General features: G+C 62.0%; 3 protein-coding genes across 4 annotated transcripts in view; 1 reads left to right on the forward strand and 2 right to left on the reverse strand.

The window, feature by feature from the left end:
• The window catches only part of IKZF3 (IKAROS family zinc finger 3), a 34286-nt gene extending 30198 nt beyond the window's left edge, over nucleotides 1-4088 (forward strand). The window contains exon 7 of the mRNA XM_054000186.1: nucleotides 1592-4088. Within this exon, the coding sequence (XP_053856161.1) occupies nucleotides 1592-2295 (704 nt within the window). The 3' untranslated portion in view covers nucleotides 2296-4088. The remainder of the gene's footprint in view (nucleotides 1-1591) is intronic.
• A 3379-nt stretch (nucleotides 4089-7467) lies between these two features.
• LOC128819816 (retinol dehydrogenase 8-like) lies at nucleotides 7468-10082 on the reverse strand. The gene is made up of 6 exons (XM_054000190.1): nucleotides 9986-10082; nucleotides 9753-9914; nucleotides 9100-9279; nucleotides 8934-9027; nucleotides 8666-8849; nucleotides 7468-8110 (listed from the first exon to the last, which is right to left on the reverse strand). The coding sequence occupies exons 1-6, from the start codon at nucleotides 10080-10082 to the stop codon at nucleotides 7871-7873; spliced, it is 957 nt and encodes a 318-aa protein (XP_053856165.1). The 3' UTR covers nucleotides 7468-7870.
• Nucleotides 10083-10401: 319 nt separating this feature from the next.
• GRB7 (growth factor receptor bound protein 7) lies at nucleotides 10402-17040 on the reverse strand. 2 transcript variants are annotated; one of them, XM_054000181.1, is made up of 15 exons: nucleotides 16975-17040; nucleotides 15035-15173; nucleotides 14789-14933; nucleotides 14159-14315; nucleotides 13954-14075; nucleotides 13799-13876; nucleotides 13572-13709; nucleotides 13381-13491; nucleotides 13166-13264; nucleotides 12284-12364; nucleotides 12097-12213; nucleotides 11957-12017; nucleotides 11788-11875; nucleotides 11357-11450; nucleotides 10402-11281 (listed from the first exon to the last, which is right to left on the reverse strand). In XM_054000181.1, the coding sequence occupies exons 2-15, from the start codon at nucleotides 15163-15165 to the stop codon at nucleotides 11135-11137; spliced, it is 1569 nt and encodes a 522-aa protein (XP_053856156.1). In that variant the 5' UTR covers nucleotides 15166-15173; nucleotides 16975-17040; the 3' UTR covers nucleotides 10402-11134. The 2 variants fall into 2 exon arrangements, with proteins under 2 accessions (XP_053856156.1, XP_053856157.1); XM_054000182.1 differs by lacking the exon at nucleotides 16975-17040 and adding an exon at nucleotides 15489-15741.
• Nucleotides 17041-18128: the final 1088 nt, after the last annotated feature.

Raw genomic sequence — 18128 nt, forward strand, 5'->3', positions numbered from 1 at the left:
GAGATTCTCTGGGAAATCTGGGAATGAGTGCTGATGTCTCATTTAGTCAGGAAGCAGGGACAGGGATATACACGAACAAGGCATCTTTGTTTGGCTCGTTTCTCTGAATGAAGTCTATTGATTGGAAGAAAAACCCGTTTATTATAATTGGAGGGCTCTGCAGAGATTCAGACAAGCACCAGGAGTCTCGCCCACTTTATTTTTCACATTTCCATCCCCAGTAGCTGCCCTCGTGTGCACCAGTACAAGTCCCACACGAGGGCAGGGACCACCACCCCCTGCATTTGACTCTTCACCTCTGCACCAGGCCCCTCTTCAGAGCCTTTTCCTGGGAGACCTTCAAATCCACCAGGACAGTGGAATCACAGAGCACTGTGAGACCCTCAGTGATCATTCAGAAGTTGGACTCAGTGGTCCTGGGGGTTCCTTCCAACTCAGGATATTCCCCAATCCTATGATCATACATTGTGTTTTTCTATCTTACTTTACAACAGTGACTCAACACCAAAATTTTTAGGGAGTCTTGTCTATTTTTGCTTTTGTTTTTGTTTTTGTTTTTGTTTTTTTTTTCTTCTTCTTAAATTCCAATTTATTCACATCTTTCACTTGCCTGGAGCTGGTTTTATGAGTCACCCAAAAGTGGCATTTTGTTTCCTTCCATGTGAAGCTGGACGGCAAGTGGTGCTGCGGGCTGGAAGCAGTTATACTCTTGTGGTTTGTTAACCTTTTGGAGTGTTTTAGAAGAGAAACGTGAGCTCCTGGTTTTCTGCCTCTACAGTGAAACCCCGTGAGTTTCATACACATTGAGTCACGGTGTTGACAGGTGACTGATAAACATCTGCACCAGTCGAGTTACCGTAACTAAGAGATTCGTGGATCTAATGTTTGCGAGTCACTTGCATGTGAAACCTTTCATCTGGTCTTTTTTTGTATTTTTTTAAGCTATGAACAAATTTATGCTTTTAGTAACCACAGAATTCAGTTACTTATTTCTAGACATTCACCTCCAAAATGTCTTTAGTGCTTTTGGGGTGCTTTTGGGGTGCAGCTGCTCCTTGCAGCTGGCACAGAGAACAGGAGCTGCACTGTGCTGCCCAGAGAGGTGTGAGCAGAATTCCAGGTGCACTCTCCTCCACTTCCGTCCAGCCCAGAGGAAAACTTTTTTTTTTTTTTTTTACTAACCCTGTATCAAGTGACCCTAACTGTGGGGGGGGTTTATTTATATTTATATCTGCCAGTATTAGATTACCTGAATACCTGTGTAGAGGTCCAAGAAGCCAGATGTGGTGCAGAGGGAATGTAGTTGTCAAAACACAGCGAAGAAAACTGACTTCAGTGTCCAAGGACTTGTCAAAGATGAATCTCTCTGAAAGTACCCTCACCATCTCCTTTATTAGAATGGCTTGCTTCTAAGCCTGAGATTTAAAAAAAATATGAAAGAAAACAAATACCCCACCCAAAACCTACTTGTGTCTAAAAACAGCCTCTTTCAGCAGAGAACATATCATGCCCCATTCCCAGAGAAAAATCATCACAGGGTTTGAACAGCTCTTTACCCACTCAGGTAATTATCACCTCTCATCTCTCGCAGGTGAGAAACGACCCAGCTTCGATGTCAATTATAACTCCACTTTCCTGTACGAAAAGGAGAGCGAGATGATGCACGGGCGCATGATGGACCAGGCCATCAACAACGCCATCACCTACCTCGGGGCCGAGGCCCTGCGCCCGCTCGTGCAGACCCCGCCGGCGCCCACGGCCGAGATGGTGCCGGTCATCAGCAGCCTGTACCCGCTGCCGCTGCCCCGCGCCGACGTCCCCAACGGCACCGCGCCGGAGGCCGACAAGAGCCACGGCCACCTCAGGGACAAGAGCCTGTCATCCGACAGGGGCCTTTCCCCGAACAACAGCGGCCACGACTCCACAGACACTGACAGCAACCACGAGGAGAGGCCCAATCCCACCTTCCACCAGAGCCAGGTGATCCCGGCTCCGAGCCGCAACGGCCTCCAGGCCCTGAAGGATTTCCCGAGGCCGTACGACATCATCAAGCCGCCCGCCATCTGCCCACGCGACGCCTTCAAGGTCATCAACAAGGAAGGGGAGGCCATCGGGGCGTACCGGTGCGACCACTGCCGCGTGCTCTTCCTGGATTACGTGATGTTCACCATCCACATGGGCTGCCACGGCTTCCGCGACCCCTTCGAGTGCAACGTCTGCGGCTACCGGAGCCACGACCGGTACGAGTTCTCCTCACACATAGCTCGGGGAGAGCACAGAGTCGTGCTCAAGTGAAAGGACCGGTTCTCCGAGGTCAAAGGCTGTGTTTGCCATCGGAGGGGAGGTTGGTTGGGGTTTTAATTAGTATAATGAAATTTCTTGAGTATTTTTCTAGGCCAGTTTTAAGTGTGTCACAAGGAGGTGACACCTTTTTAAATTTGTCTTTCCCAATAATTCAGTGTTCTGTAGCATCTCTGCCTGGCTGCTGTGGTGAGTGGGACTGTGGGAAACACCAGGAGCAGAGACTGTTTTTGATATGAACTTTATTTTTGTGAAACTTCAGAGCCATTTACGATGTTTTCAATTTTTAACTTGTGTTTGTTTTTATAGAGTTTGCTTTAAGTCAGCACAAAAGGCTTTCATGCCAATTCCCCTGCTCATTCAGGTGAATAGTCAGAGGTGTGTTGGAGGAGCTTTTCCTAGTTATAATCCCAATGGCCTCCAGTGGCTCATCACCAAAACAAGGAAAACGAGGACAGGAAAAGGGAGGGATTATTAATTCCTCTTTAAAGCTTTTCCCCTAAGCCCTAACAAGAGTGTGGCACACTTTCATCTTTCTTACCCCACTGCTGACTTTCTTTAAAGTTACTCAGTAAGAGGAAAATAAGAAATGAGACTTATTTGGGGTTGGGATTTTTTTAACAGTACATGTTTTTGGGATACGCAGTGAGGTCACTGGTTGGCTCATCCATGTGGCCTGGAGGAAATCCCGATTTTCATTGCTGGAAACTCCTCCTTTCTCATGGGTGCCGAGAATGAGGATGAAGCTGTGCTGTGTGTTGTGCCTCTTCCTTGCTCCCACAGCAGGACATGTGGCCGTGCCATCCGTGTCCCCGCAGGGTGGCCCTGGCTGGCTGTGGACAGGTGAGACCCCAGGCAGGGGTGTGAGAGCCACACCCACACCAGGACAGCCCTCGGGAGGTGCTGCTCCACACCCTGAGCAGGTGCCATCCCTTTGAAGCTGGTTTTTACAGCAGCTCTTTGAATCTCCCCATGGCCCTGCAGCTGTGTTGGTGTCCCTGCACTGGAGAGGGATTTGGTAACGGCTTTGCTGAGTGAAGGTTTAGTCTTTGCAAAATATTTTTGTATCCCATAGTTAGGAGTATTCTGATGGACTTTCTGCATCCCCTGTGTGGTTTGAGAGCTGTGTTGCTTTTGTGTTATTCCTGGTGATCCAATCACTTCCCCGAGGGAAGGCTGAAGAGATGAGGGTCAAGAAGTACTGAAATTCATCCCTCCCTCTGGATTCTTTGGGCTCAATTATTTCCTCCCTGAATTTTAAGGTACAAAATAAGAAATTTATACTCATATTTTCCACTAAAGATGGATCTGGAGAGGGATAATCAGCCTGCAGTGTGTCTGAGTATCCAAGTGCTGTGGAAGTGCTAATCCAGGATCCTGCTATCCCTGGGGTTGAGAACTCTCCTGCTGTTATGTGTGGAGCTGTAAAGCAGGTTTAGGATGTTTCCAAGAGCTCCATCATGAGAAAGGTGCATGTTATCTCTCCCCAAGTGAACACCTGTGTCACAATGTGACCAAAGCTCTACCTGTGAGGGAGGCCAGAGTTCCACCAAGGATCAGCCCCAAGGGCCAAGGTTTGGGTCCAGAAAAGAGAGGGAAAGGGAGTGAGAGAATTCCCAGAGAACAAAGAGAAGGTTCCACTGCTGCCCTGACATTTCTAAGTCCGACATTTTTAGGACATTGTGGTTGTCTTTATCCATTTCTAATTTTGTGACAAGCTTGCTTTTCAATGGCTTAGTTTTCAAGACCAAAGAATTGTCAATAAATGAATAAAATATTTAAATAATGATGATGTCCTGACTTGAGGGCAGGCAAAGGCAGGTTCTTAAAGGAATCAGCAGAGAGATACTTCCTGGAGACATCCAAAAATCGGATTCTCTGTAAGTGGATTGGATAATGGATTCATTTAAGAATACACTTGAATTGTCCCTTCACACCTCATCATTCACCCTTTGTCCCACAGTGCTGCCCTGGCTTGGGAGATGGGAATCCCACTGGGCCATGTCTGGGTGTTGAGGGGCTGTGTTGGTCCAGCTCTCTGAGCTTGGAGGAGCTCTGGAAGCCACCTTGTCTGGGAAAAGAGATGAGAAAACTGCTGGTACTGGTTTGGAGCCTGATTTATTCTGCTCATGGCTTGGTTATTTTGGTCTGGAACAGGTTTGGAGCATTCTCCAGTGCCTTGGTGTGTCTGTCTCGCTTGGTTCTTCATTCACTGATGAATTACACCTCAAGAGTGGGCAGGGGAAGCCCAGGGAAGCAGCTTTTAGCACCAAGAAATGAGCCTCTGGTGCTTAAAGGTTTTTTTTTTTTTAAGTTTTAAAAATGTCAGTAAATAAATGTTCACTCTGTTAGCCATGAAAACAGATCTGGGAGTGACCAGCAGAGCTGGCTGAGGAGTGGGATTGAGCACTGGGGCTGCCTGTGCCCATCACCCCGGGAGCTGTAATCCCACAGGTGTGATGGAACCTGTGAGCAGCACACCTGTGGCTGTGGTGTGTCCCCACGGGGTGCCGAGCCACGGTGGAGGCCGTGCTCAGCAGAACCACTCACTCAGTAGAGTAACTGATACAGTCAGAGGTGTAAAATAACATCATCTGCTCCTCTGACTGCTGGAAAATGGTGTTGGACACGGTTTTGGTTAATAGAGGAACGGTTTAACCTGAGAGCTGTGGGGTGGGGGCAGCTCAGCCCCACGCTTGGGCTGTGGGGTGGGTTCGTGGTTCCCGGGGCGCTGGGGCTGTGTCAGGCAGATGGAAACATCCCGGCGGCGGAGGGTGGAGGCTCACACCAACCCCCCCGGCCCTTTTAGCACCTGCGTTACCAGGCTGACGTTGTTCGCGCTTGTTTCATTCCCCCCTGACACCTCCTGCCACAAGAGCTGGACACGCTTGAGAAACAGAAACGAAAAAAAAAAACCGAGAAGAAAGTCAGAGGATCCTTTTTTTCTTTTCCCTTCACTTCCTTCCAGCCCGGGTGCCACACAAACACTGAGGGGTCTTTCCCCCTGCTGCTGCCGGGACATTCCGAGGGTTGGGTGACACAGAGGGGGCTCGGGGCTGCGGACAGCGAGTCCCACGGCGTCTTCCCATCCCGGTTTGTCCCTTAGTAAGAATTGGTTTGATCCAAAACCCCTCAGCCTCCTCCTGCCCGGAGCCAAACTCCTTTAAAGGCTTACAGAAACCTTCAGTTGGTGTTGTGACAGAGAGATCCTTATCTGCTGATAGCTGCAATCGTGATAGAGCACAGAGGAACTCGTTTCTCCTGTCGTCGTGTTGAAACACGCTTCCTAATGCACAAAAAATCCCATAAAACTTCCGGGTGCTGGTCTGCATCCCTGGAGCATCCCGGCCGGCTCCTGCTCCCGCGGGGAGCGGTCCAGCCCCCAAAACCCGACGGTGCCGGCAGGGGACAGGGAGGACTGAGTCACTGTCACCACCTCTTTCTTCGGTGTCCCAATTCCCCAGCCGTGCACTGAGTCACGCTCCCCGCGCCGGCCCGGCGGGGACCTGGCGGCGTTTTCCCACCCTCCGCGTGGGTCGGGTTCCCAAATCCGGGGTGCAGGGGGTGAGCAGAGCCAGCTCTGTGCTCAGCGGCAGCGGGAAGGGGCATTGGAAGCGCCCCCAGCTCTGGCACCGCCACGGGGGAGCTCCGCAGCCCCGGGGCTCTCACCGGGACGCGCGGGTGCAGCACAAGCGGGGACGGGGCCGTGACTGTCACCGGGGCACCACCACGGGGGCAGCAGGTTTGTGTCACGCCTGATGCCCGCCTCGCTGCGCCGGGAGGGAAGTGAAGCCCCCGGGGAGCCGCCGAACCGGTCCCTGCAGCCCCTCCAGCCCGGTTATATCTGGCGCCACATTTGCATGGCAGCGAGTCGGCACCTGGCAGCGAAATCCTCGGGGGATCGAGGACACGGGGAGCGGCTGGCAATTGTCACACGCTGGCGACAGGAAAGTCCCAGCAGACGATTGTTTATAGAAGAACATACTTCCAACCCTCACGGTTCCGGCCCTTGCAGCACCGCCTCCACCCCCGCACCCGCGGGGCTGCGGCGGGATAGGGGTGATAGCCCTGGGCTCGAAGTGGTGCTTCATGGCCACGGAGGATGCTCCAGGAGGGAGGTGATGCTCCTCAGCCTCAAACATAAGCCAGGTGCTCCCCACGGCTTGGGGATCCCCTCACCCACAGCAGCTCCCTGTTCCCCCCTCTCTCTGCCCGGGTCTGCCGTGAGCAAGGCTGGGAGCAGGGCAGGGGCTCATCCTGCTCCCCCCAGTTCCCCCAGTACCAGCCCCATTGCTGCTCCCCTGGGCACTGGGGGACACCGTGGGGCTGGGGGTGTATGAGAGGGGTCCTGTCCTCCCTCAGCCCGGTTTCCCACAGCTGTGGCTTTGTGCCGGGGGCCCCCCTTGTTGCTCCCCGGGGCCGGGCACGCCTACCCCCCCCCCCCCCATCCTGCCCCCCAAGCGGAGAAAGTTAGTCAAATCTGCAGAAACCGCAGCGGGGGGAGGCAGCGACGCTGTCACCGCTTTGATGTCACCCCTGCACCTCCCACAGGTGCTGCCATCACCCCGGGGCCACGGTCCCACCACTGCTTTGCCATTAACTCGTGCGAGAAGGGGGGATAATGCAAAAATATTTCCTTCCCCACCTCCATCCTGTCCCCACGGTCCCTGGAGCCGGCGGAGCTCGGAGAGGCCACGTGCAAAGCACACGGAGCTGCAGCCGCTTCCATCCAGCCCTCTCACGTGAGGCTGGGGGTCCCTCCAGGGCTCCGGGGGCTGTGCCAGGGAGTGCGGGGGGAGCCAGGAAGGTTTCTGAGCGGCGGGGCTGATTCATGCCGGGCCTCCTGCGGTTTCCCCCTGCGCTCACCTCCCGGTGCTGTCACGCCAAGCACCCACATGCCAGCTCCCAGGGTGAACCCACCCCGCCGTCACCCACCGGCAGCTGGAGGGAAGCCCCTGGGGCAGAGTGAGCTGCTGGGCACCCCTGCACCCACCTTGTACCCAGTCTTTGTCATACATCCCACCCCCACTCTGCACCAGTCCCTGCACCCCCTTTGCACCCCAAATGCCCCCCCCGTGCCCCTCTGAACACACCACACACCCCTGTCACCCTGCTCTCTGCCCTCCCAACACCCCCTGAACGCCCTGTGCTGCCCTAGTGCCCCAGAGCTCAGTGCCAGGCAGAGGTGACACAGGGCCCCCCACCACGGGACATTCCTGACCCCACAGCAGTGCCTGGAGGAAGGAGGATGCAGCTCCAGGGGGTGACAGGGTGAGGTCCCCTGGGTGTCACATGCCCGTGGGTCAGAGGTACAGGTGCCCCTGGGGAGCAGGCAGCAGGCCGGGGGCAGCTGCCAGCCCTTCCCAGCTCTGTCACGGCCACTGCACTCCTGGAGGAAGCTGCTCTGCGTGGCTCACCCGGCACTGGTTATAAATACCCTCCCCATTTTAATGTGGCGGCAGCGGGAGCTATTTCAGGCCAGGAACGGGAAGCGAAACCCTGCACGGGTCCCGGCCCCCTTGCTCCCATCCCTGGGATGGGCTGGGCAGTGCCCAGGGGCCACAAGGGCTTATTTGAAGCCCAGGAGCCGCGCGCCCGCCTTGACCTTCTGTGCCTTCCAGCGGAGCAGGCGGATGGCGCGGAGGCCGAAGCGCAGCACGGCGTCGTACTTGAACACCAGCTTGTAGAAGGCGTCGGTGATGAGGGCGCCGCTGGGGTCGGCGTGTTTGAGCGCGGCCATCGGCGTGTACGCCACGTTGGTCTGGTGCCGGAACGGCGGCCGCGCCGCCTCGATCACCCGCAGGGTGTGCTGCACGTGGCCATGGGACTGTCCCCTTCCTGTCCCCACAGCCCCACCCCAGCCCACCACAATTCCCATCCCACCCCTGTCCCCCACCCGTCCCTCAGAACCACGTCTGCATCCCATCTCCATCTGCACCTCATTCACATTCCCATCCCCTCCCTTCCCATTCTCCTCCTATCCCCATTCCCATCCCATCTCCTTCTCATTCACTTTTTATCCCCATCCCTAAGCCCTACCCATCCTATCTCTAATCCATCCCACCTCACCCCATCACCATTCCTATCCCATCCCCAACTCCTTCCCATCCTACCCCTGTCTCCATCCCTTCTCATTCCCATTCCATTTCCTCCCATCTCCATCCTCAGTTCCTTCCCATCTTGTTCCCATTCCCAGCCAGGAGCCAGGCTCAGCCCCATCAGGATGGAGCTGTCTGGGTGCGAGCTGCCCCACTGCTGGCTGGGCATTGCTGTTCTTTGTTAGGGCTAATTGACACCTCTGTCCAGCCCAGCCCAGCCCAGCAGGGCACCCCCTGCCCGCTGGGGCCCCCTGCCCGCCTCTCACCTCTGCGATGTCCTCGGGGGTCTGGCCCAGGCTGGTGAACACATCCCTGGAGTTCCTCAGGTAGACGTTGGTGAAGATTTCGGCCGTCTCGGGGTCGGTCCGTGAGTAGTCGGCGCGTTCGGCCTCCTCGTACAACTTCGTCTCGAATTCCGTCATCACCGGCCCCGGCTCGACCAGGCTGATCCTGCCCAGGGATGGGGCACTGGGCACTGGGCACCCCCGGACCCCTGGCCCCAGGGGCTGCACGGCCGCCTGCCCCCGCACTCACGCCACGTTGAAGCGCAGCGCCTGCACCACCAAGCTCTCGCAGAAACCCTCCACCGCGAACTTGGAGGCCGAGTAGATGTCGTTGAAGACGATGCCTGGATGGTTGGGGAGCTCCAGTCAGGGCTGGGTGGGGGCTGGTCCCCCCAGGGCACCCCATTTTCCCCTACCCTGCAGGCCCATGATGCTGCTGATAACGACGATGTGGCCCCCGCGGCGCCGCTTCATGTCGGGCAGCACCTCCTTGACCAGGCGGACGAGGCCGAAGAAGTTGGTGTCCATGAGGCTCTGCATGGCCGCCAGGCTCTGGCACTCCAGGGGTCCCGCCATGCCCACCCCGGCATTGCTGACTGTGGGCAGGGGGCATCAGTGGGGTGTGCCCTGGGCACGGGGGGTCCCAGGTTCTCGGAGTGTCCCCAGCATGGGATGTCATGGATGTGGAGGGTCCCTGGAGCAGGGTGACCCTGGCATGGAGAGTCACTTGTGTGTGGGGTCAGGGGGTCCCTTGTGCATGAGGGACCCCTGGCACAGAGGGTCCCCTGTGCTCGGAGGGTCTCCGGAATGGGATGTCCTGAGTTTGGAGGGTCCCTGGCACAGGGAATGTCCCAGCACAGAGGGTCCCTGGTGCAGGGGGTCCCTGGCATGGACAGTCCCCGGTGCACGGGGTCAGGGTCCTGGCAAGGAGAGTCCCAGCGCTGGGAGCACAAACGGTCCCCACAAATGGCACGGGACAAGCTTGGCTGGACAGCCCCCAGTACAGAGGTCCCCAGCTCGGAGGGTCCCCACACCGGGGTCACGGTGGGACGGGATTCCCGGAGCTCACCCAGGATATCGATGTGGCGCCCGGGGATGCTGTCGAGGCAGGCGCGGATGGAGCCCTCGTCACACACGTCCAGCTGTTTGATCTCCAGCGTCCGGCCCAGCGCCGGCCCCGCGGCCGCCGCCAGCGCCCCGCTCCTGCCCGTGTTCCTCATGGTGGCGATGACTGGGGGCACAGGCGGCTCAGCCCCCGCGGGCTCTCCCCGGGGGCTGGGGCGGCCCCTGCACCCCGCTCACCTCGGAAGCGGCGCTGCTTGTCCCTCGCCAGCCGCACGGCCAGCGCCAGCCCGATGCCGGAGGAGCAGCCGGTGATCAGCACCGTCTTGGGAGCCATGGCACGGCCTCCCCCGCGCGCCCCAGCCCCCCGCCTTTATAGCAGCTGCCCCAGCCCCAGCCCCCCCAAATCCGGGCCCTTAATCCCCCCTGGATAATCCCCCCGCCCGGGGATTTGCGGCGGCCGCGTGGCTGAGCCGCACGTGGTGCCCGGGGAGCACAGAGGGGCCTTTGTGTGGCACCCGGGGCACTGTGGGGACACAGTGGGACGTGGGGACGCTGCCAGGCGTGGGCACACTGTGGGAGATGGGGACACTGCCAGCCGTGTGCCACCGGCACTGGGGGGGCTCTGGGGATGGGAAGGAACGAGGCAGGACCTCTGCAAAAATAACCTTTATTTATCACTGGTATAAAACACGTCCCAGTTCAACTGGCCTCGTGGAGACGTGGGGGACACGGTGATGGGTGCCCCCCTCACCCCCACACCCCGGGACCCCGCTCCTGGGGACCCCAAAACCCCCCTGGTGTGGGGGCGAGGAGTGCCAGGCCCCTGCAGGGACACTCGGGGCTGGTGCTGCAGGGCAGAGGGGAGAAAGTGCTTGAGTGTGGGGGTCCTGGCGCTGGGCTGTGCTGAGCTGTGCCATGTTGGCGGTGCCAGGCTGTGCCAAATCATCCCGATGGTGCTGGGATGTGCTGAGCAGTGCCATACTAGCAGTGCCAGGCCGTGCCATACCACCCAACTGTGCCAGACTGTGCCAAACTGTGCCACGCTGGTGCTGCTGGGCTGTGCCAAACCATCCCACTGGTGCCAAGCTGTGCCAGCAGTGCCAGGCTGTGCTGAGCTGTGCCACGTCAGTGGCGCCCAGCCGTGCCAAACCACACCGGTGGTGCTGGGCTGTGCCGTATCAGCAGGGCCAGGCTGTGCCAAACAATCCCAGCGGTGCCGGGCTGTGCCAAGCCGTTCCGTGCCGGTGCTGCTGGGCTGTATCAAGCCGCGCTACGTCGGCGGTGAGACTGAGCCAAAGAACGCCAGCAGGGCCAGACTGAGCCAAACCCTGCCGTGCCGCTGGTGCCAGGCTGTGCCAAACCCTGCCGGTGGTGCCGTGCCGTGGCTCAGAGGGCCACGCAGGTGCAGTAGTGCCGCAGCTTGCAGGGCAGGATGCCGCGGTTGATCTGGTGGAACTCCACGAGCTGGATAAGGTCGGCGAAGCGCGTCTGCCCATCGTCCATGGTGAAGTAGAGCCGACCCTCCTCCTCGCTCTGCCGGGGGGGCTGCAGGTCAGGACCCCTCTCCCCAGCCCCCCCCGGCCCCCCCAGCCCCACGCTGGCACTCACCGGCAGGATGAGGTAGTGTTTGATGCGCTGCAGGTGGCACAGGGACAGCACGAAGCCCTTGGGGTTCCGCTGGCTCTCCCGCACCAGGAAGACCCTGCGAGCCCCAGCGGTTTCACTGCCGGCCCCAGGTCCCTTCTGCCCTCCCAGTGTCACCCACGGGGTCCCACAAACCTCCTATGGAGGCCTGGGAGTAGCCCGGTACCCCCTGGCATCACAGGGAGTCCCCCCAGGAACCTGTGTGTCCCCCAAACCCTGCAACACCCTGGGAGTCACAACCCCCCTGGGATCACTCACCCTCACCCCACACATGTCCTGGATCCCCCCAGGAGGTGCAAGGCCCTGTAACCCTTGTGCTCCTGAACCTCCCTGGAGTTCCATGTCCCTCCCCAGGAGCCCCAGGGACCCCGACCCCCCACCCCAGGGTCCCGTACCCGTCCACCAAGCCCTGACGGCCCATGAGCTGCTGGGTGTCCTCCCGGGAGATGCGCCCGTGGAACCAGGGCTGGGTGCGGTGGATGGCTGCGAAGAGAGGGGCGTCAGATTTGGGGGGGCCCCCTGCCCAGGCGGGGACCCCCGCTGGGCACTGAGCCCACGTCTCACCGGCGCTGAGCGGGGAGCTGTGGCAGGCTGCGGGCAGGCTGTACCGGTGCGTCGTCTTCTTCTGGGCACACAGAGAAAGGAGGGGACCTTAGGGTGGCCTCGGGGGGACTCCCCCTGAACTCCCCAGCACCCCGACTCACCCTCCAGGCCTGTGCCTCCTCCAGGGCCACGGTCAGCACCTCACTGGGGTTCTCGATCACCCGGCCCGTGCACCCTGAGAAGTCCATGGCCACCAGTGCATTGTCCGAGACGCTTCGCTGTGGGGGACAGGGGGGGTCACCGGAGGGTCCCCACGGGCCGGGGGCTGCGGGGGCGGGGGACACTCACCAGGGGCGTGGGGCCGATCCAGGGGGGTTGGCTCAGTCGTGCCTGCGCTTGCTGGTAGTTGCGGTAGAGCTGCATCCCGTACTGGGGGAAGGGCTCTGTCAGCTGGGGGGGCCCTGCTGCAGGGTGGGGGACACCCAGGGACACCCAGGGACCTCCACAGCCACCCAGTGCAGGGGGGGACCTCTGCATCCACTGCACATGGGCACAGGGACACCCACCCTGACACATTCTCACTGGGATGGGGTCATCCCTCCAGCATCCCTCTAGAACCCCTCCACATTCCCACCCTTGCATCTCTCCAGCATCTTCCCAGCATCCCTCCAGTATCCCCCAAGCATCCCCCATCGTCCTTCCAGCACTGTCAGACTAAGCCCTTTTCTGACCCAGAGATGGGGCAACTGAGAGGTGTTTTAAAAACTTTTATTCCATTTTCAGTCTCATGTGAAGGGTGAGATAATACAGATGTTATAATTCACGCCATCACAATCAGAAGCCAGCCATTTCCTAATTACAACACACTATAAGCGTTTTTTATGCTGTAAATGCCTTAAAGCCAGTCATCTAAAATTACCCCTCATGGGTACTACTACAACGCACCTCTATTTCTCCAAAGTATCTAGTGCTATTTGCACCTTTTGAAACTTGTTTTCTAGTTCCATTTTTCTCTCAACAATGTCTGTGCTATTCCACGGCATTCCTGAGCCAGCATTCCCTGTCCCAAGGTTTGCATGCGGATGCACACTGTGTGAGCCTTCTGTCACAGCATCACCCCAGCACTCCTCCAGAATGCCCCCATTACCCCTCCAAATTCCCTCCAGCTTCCCTCTGCCACCACCCCAGAGTCCCCCCAGCAGGGGCCGGCAGCACCCGCTCGGGGCTCACCTTGAAGAGCCGGAAGGCGGCCATCCAGCAGCTGCGGCTCTGCTCATCCTCGCTGCAGAGCAGCTTCAGGCCCTTCGCGCCGCTCCGCGCCTTGTGGGGCTGCGGGAGAGGCCGGAGCCGTCACGGGGCAGCCCCGGGTGGCTCTGAGGGGACAGAGAGCCCTTGGCAGGGGGAGGCGCAGGGAATGACCCTGCCACAGGCAGGGACATCCCCACCTTGATGCAGAAGCCGAACTCGGTGGGTGTCCCGTAGAGCTTCTTGCCCTGCGTCACGTAGTAGATGTTGGACTCGGTGAGGTCAGCGAAGTACTGGAGGTGCCGGGGGTCCTGGGGGGCGGGGGGTGTCAGGGCTGGCCCCGCTGCACCCCCTGGCCATGCTCCCTTTCCCCAGAACCCCCTGCCCTCACCTTGGAGGTGCCCTTGGTGGAGTAGTAGAGCCCCGAGCGGCGCAGGGAGAAGTGGAAGCGCTTCCAGACCTTGCGCCCGGCCTCCCGCAGATGCAGGAAGCCCTGGACCTCAGGGCAGCTCCCAGAGTTGAGGAAATTCTGGGGGGACACGAGGGCTGAGGGGCACGGCGGGGTCCCCGGGGCACGGCGGGGTTCCCCGGGGCACGGCCGGGCATGGTGCCCCATACCTGGATGAGCTCGGAGTGTGCCATGCTCTTGTTGGCCTCCAGGCAGCTGGACACCATCACCTCGGGGAACAGCAACTGCTGGGGGACAGAGGGTCAGCAGAGACCCTTGGGGTGCTCAGGGTGCCCATGGGGGGTTCCAGAGGGCGCCCACCTACCGCGTTGCTCTTGAAGAGCTCGTACTTGGCGAAGTTCTTGCGGAACACGAAGCGGCTGTCGGCACCCGGGGCCCAGGAGCTCTGCACCTCCACCACCGACTCGTGGTCCTCCAGGCAGCGCTCTTGGGGGGGGGACGGGGGGGTCAGCAGGGTTGGGGGGGGGGTCCCGCGGGCCGTGTCCCGCCGTGCCCCCACGGCCGCTCACCCAGGGCCAGGTGCTGGTGCAGCTCCACCAGGGCCCAGCTGTGGTCGTGCAGCGCCCGCGTCCTGCGCACCAGGGTCTCGCAGAGCTGCCGCGCCGTGGTCCCCGCCGAGGCCTCCAGCGAGCGGCACGCGCCGTCCTCGCCGAACACCTTCACCACCTGGGAGGTGGGACGGGGGGTGTCAGGGCCCCCCCCGGCACGAGGGGACCCTGCTGAACCACGGGTGAGAACACCCACCCCCTCCTCCTGCTCCCCAACTCATGCGGGAGGTGGTTCCTATCCCAAGGATGGGATCCCCCCTTCCCAGAGCTTTGATTCATTTGGGAGGTGGTTCCTTCCCCAGGGCTGAGGTTCCTCTTTCCAGTCCCTCGGCCCCCTGGCTCAGGAGGGTGGGATCTCTATAGAGGGGTCCCTGTCCAAAGGCTGAGACCCCTTCCCAGACCCTCCCGTGGGAGGACGTTCCTGCCCCAGAGCTGAGACCCTCCCCTCTCCCCCAGCCCCCTGACCCCCACTTCACCCGGGGGGTGCCCTCGCCAGGGAGGTCCCTGCCCCAAGAATCCCCTCCCCAGCCCGTGCAGGGGTGTCCTGTCCCAGACCTCAGCCCCCCTTCCCAGCCCCTGCCCCTGACTCACATGGGCGGTGCCCTCGCGGGGGGGTCCCTGTCCCAGGGCCGGGCTGCTCAGGATGGGTGAGTTGGAGGGGCTGCAGAGCTCGGGGAAGGGGTTGGGGATGCTGGGCAGCGACGACGCTCGTGGCTCCTCCTGCGGCAGCTGCCGGCTGCAGGCACAGGGGGGTGAGCTCTACACCCCCTGTGACCCCCCTGAGCACCCCCTGCCTCCCCCTTAACCTCCCCAACCCCCCCCGGGCCTCACACCCACCTGCTGCCGTGGATGAAGAGGGGCTGGGAGCGCCTGACCTCGGGCGGCCCCTCGCCCCCATCCCGCTCACCAGGACCCCCATCCTGCTCGGGGGGCTCCCAGAGGCTGCTCTGCTGAGCCCCCCCCTCCATGGCATTATCTGTGGGGAGAGAGAGAGGGGGTGTCATGTGACCTCGGGGGGGTCATGGCCACATCTGGGGGGCCATGGCCAGGTGAGGGCAGCCCCCAGAGGATGCCACGCCGCCTCCACGTGGGCTCCCAGCCCTGGCGCCCACCCAGGGGTGTTTTCCAGACAAGCAGGACCCCAGCCCTGGGGGTCTGGCTGAGCTGCCAAGGGTGTCCCTGTCCCCCCAGTCCTGTCGGGGGGCTGTGGGCAGGAGCATAACAGTGATGGTGAGCACAGCCCGTTATGAGACCCCCCCAAAATCCCCCACATCCCACGTGGGAGCCTCACCAGTGGCCCCACACCAGCACTGAGGGTCTGGGAGCACTGGGAGATGCTGGGCTGAGCCGTGCCGGGCTGAGCTTTGCCAGGCCGAGCCGTGCCGGCGCCGGGGAGGGAAGGAAGCCGAGCGTGGCGGCGGCGGCTCAGCCCAAACACCTCCTCGGGTCCGGCCAAACCAGTTCTGGCAGCCGCTCCCAGCTCCACCTCACCGCCCTGGCATCCGGGCCCGGGCGGCCGCGCCGGGAGCCGGGGGCGAGGGAGCCGCCGTGGGAACCGCCGCCAGCCCCCCCCGCGCTGGCACGGCCCCCCCCGGGTCCCCACCCACGCCCGGTGCCAGCGCCCACGCGGTGCCACCGTGCCCGGGCACCGGTCGCGGCCGGACCGCGGCCCCGCTCCGGTACCGGCTCCGGAGCGACCCGCGGAGGGAGCGGGGATGTGCCACGGGCCCCCCCGGCACGTGGCACACGTAACCCACACGTGGCATCCACGGTGGCACTCGGTGGCCGCGGGCGCTGGACCCGGCGCTCCCGGGACACCGGGCAGAGCCGCGTTAATCATTCGCCCGCTGCCCGTCCCTGTCGCCGCCTCTCGGGTCCAAGTCCACGGCTGGGCAGCACCGATGTCATCCCCATCCCGTCCCTGTCCCTGCCGTGTCCCTGTCCCCATCCCTGCATCCCAGCAGGACCCGCCGCCCCATCCCCGCTCCCTGCCCTGGCTGTGCCAGCCCGGTCCCCCGTCCCTGGCCAGGCCCCGGGGTGCTCTGGGGACACGGGGACAGGCAGGGGTCAGGCAGGGTGATGGACAGGTGGGACGCAGCAGGGGGACACGGGGGGGATGTGACAGGCAGGGCCCTGGCACTGGGACACGGCCCCGGCACCTCCCCCGTGGCCTCAGGTCACCCCGGTGTGAGCCCTGTCCTGGTGGCCGTGGCAGGGTGGGGACGCTCAGGGTGGGGACGCTCAGGGTGGGGACGCTCGGGGTGTCCCGGGGGCAAACAGGGGACACAGGGCTTTGGGCAAAGGGACGGGGGCCATCAGGGTTACGGGGTGGGGGCCTGGAGGGGGTCAGGACCACCGGGAGGGGCCCCAGGGCCAGCAGGGCTATGGAGCAGGGGGTGCAGGGCCACCGGATCGAGGGTCCCGGGGCTGAGGGACAGGGTCCCAGAGGCACCAGGGTGAGGGGGTGGCACTGCAGGGTCAGCGGGGCTCAGGAGCGGAGCACGGGGCCACCGGGACACGGGCCGGCGTGCCGGGAGCAGCAGGAGCACGGAACGGGACCCCAGCTGTGGGTGGGGGTCCCGGCGGGTGCCCAGGGCGGGGGGGACAGGGCTCCCCAGGGGCGCAGAGGAGGAGGAAGAGCCGGGAGGAAGGCGGGGAAGGAGGGAGGGAAGGGGTGCGGGCGCAGCCAGAGCTGCGGGGTCGCTCCCGGCGGGATGGGGCCATGAGCAGCGACCCCCCCCCAGCCCCAGGAGCCCCCGGCCCGGCCCCGCTCCTACCTGCAGCGCCCGGCGCGTCCCGGCACCCTCCGGCCGGACCAGGGATTCCTGTTCTCCCCGGCTTTATCTACCTGCGCCAGCTCCCGCCCCCGCCTGACATCACGGCGCCCCGGGCCTGCTGCCCGGCACCGGCCCCCCACCGACACCCCCAGGGGCCCCCCAGCCCCCCTTGGAGTGTCCAGCCCGGCCCCGGGGGGGGCTGCACCCCCCAAACCCACCTCCCGCGACCCCCCCCCCCCACCCCCGAGGTGGTGATGGGGAGTTTCCCACAATGCACCGGGGTGACCCCTGGAGCAGCGGGGCGCGGGGTGGGGGGGGGGACACGCGGGGCCTCGGTCCCCTGGGATGTGCTGGGGGTGCAGATCCCACAGATCCCCCCCCCAGCTCATGCTCTGAGAGCCCCCAAAGCCAGGGTGTGGGGTTGGGGCTCCCCTGGGACCCCCAAGGCGGGGCTGGAAGGGTCCCATGGCTGGAAGGGAGGGGGATGTCCCCATTGTCACCTGAGGGATCCCCGCCAGGTGGGACCACGGGGTGGGGGGGGGGGGGTCTCATGCAGGTCAGGGGCCCTTCCAGGAGGGGTTGGGGTTGGTATTTGGGATACGGGAACGCAGTGGGACGTGGGGTCACTTAGGGGCTCTGTGTGTCCCCTGTGGGGTCCCCTGTGGGTGTCCCCACACGGGGTCTGGGAGTCCCCACTGGGGATTGGGGGTGCCATGGGGTCACGGAGTCCCTAGAGGTGTCCCCACCGAGGGGTTCAGGGGTCCCCGTGGGGGATGCTGAGGGTTCCTGTTGGTCTGGGGGGGGGGCACAGGGCCCTACAGAACCCCCACAGGGGTTTTAGGTGGGGGTCCCACGGAGCAGTAGGGGCTCCCACGGGAATAGAGAGCTCCTGTGAGGGTCATTTCAGGTCCCAGGGGTCCCGTGTGGGTCCTCCGGAGGTCATCTTGGGTCCCATTTTGGGTGACACGGGGGTCACTGAGGTCATTGTGCGTCTCACGGGGGGGGGGGGGGGGGGCGTTGCGGGTCCCCTGCGGGTCTCGGGGGTCACTGCAGGTGACACGCGGTGAGTTTGGGTTCCCCGGGGTCACTTTAGGTCAGTAGAGGCGTCCTGGGACTCGCTTCGGGTCACTGGGTGTCTCACGGGGGTCACTGAG

The sequence above is a fragment of the Vidua macroura genome, chromosome 27 (assembly GCF_024509145.1).
Source record: "Vidua macroura isolate BioBank_ID:100142 chromosome 27, ASM2450914v1, whole genome shotgun sequence".
NCBI lineage: Eukaryota > Metazoa > Chordata > Aves > Passeriformes > Viduidae > Vidua > Vidua macroura.

What these genes read in the sequence shown, in the direction of transcription:
- LOC128819816 (XM_054000190.1), bottom strand. Translation starts at nt 10,082, where the DNA reads ATGGCTCCCAAGACGGTGCTGATCACCGGCTGCTCCTCCGGCATCGGG. An exon ending in CAAGCAGCGCCGCTTCCGAG is followed by an intron (nt 9,915 to 9,985) that starts GTGAGCGGGGTG and finishes CTGTGCCCCCAG; the next exon opens with TCATCGCCACCATGAGGAAC. An exon ending in CAGCATCATGGGCCTGCAGG is followed by an intron (nt 9,028 to 9,099) that starts GTAGGGGAAAAT and finishes CCAACCATCCAG; the next exon opens with GCATCGTCTTCAACGACATC.
- GRB7 (XM_054000181.1), bottom strand. Translation starts at nt 15,165, where the DNA reads ATGGAGGGGGGGGCTCAGCAGAGCAGCCTCTGGGAGCCCCCCGAGCAG. An exon ending in GCACCAGCACCTGGCCCTGG is followed by an intron (nt 14,076 to 14,158) that starts GTGAGCGGCCGT and finishes CCCCCCCCCAAG; the next exon opens with AGCGCTGCCTGGAGGACCAC. An exon ending in GGATCGGCCCCACGCCCCTG is followed by an intron (nt 12,214 to 12,283) that starts GTGAGTGTCCCC and finishes TGTCCCCCACAG; the next exon opens with CGAAGCGTCTCGGACAATGC.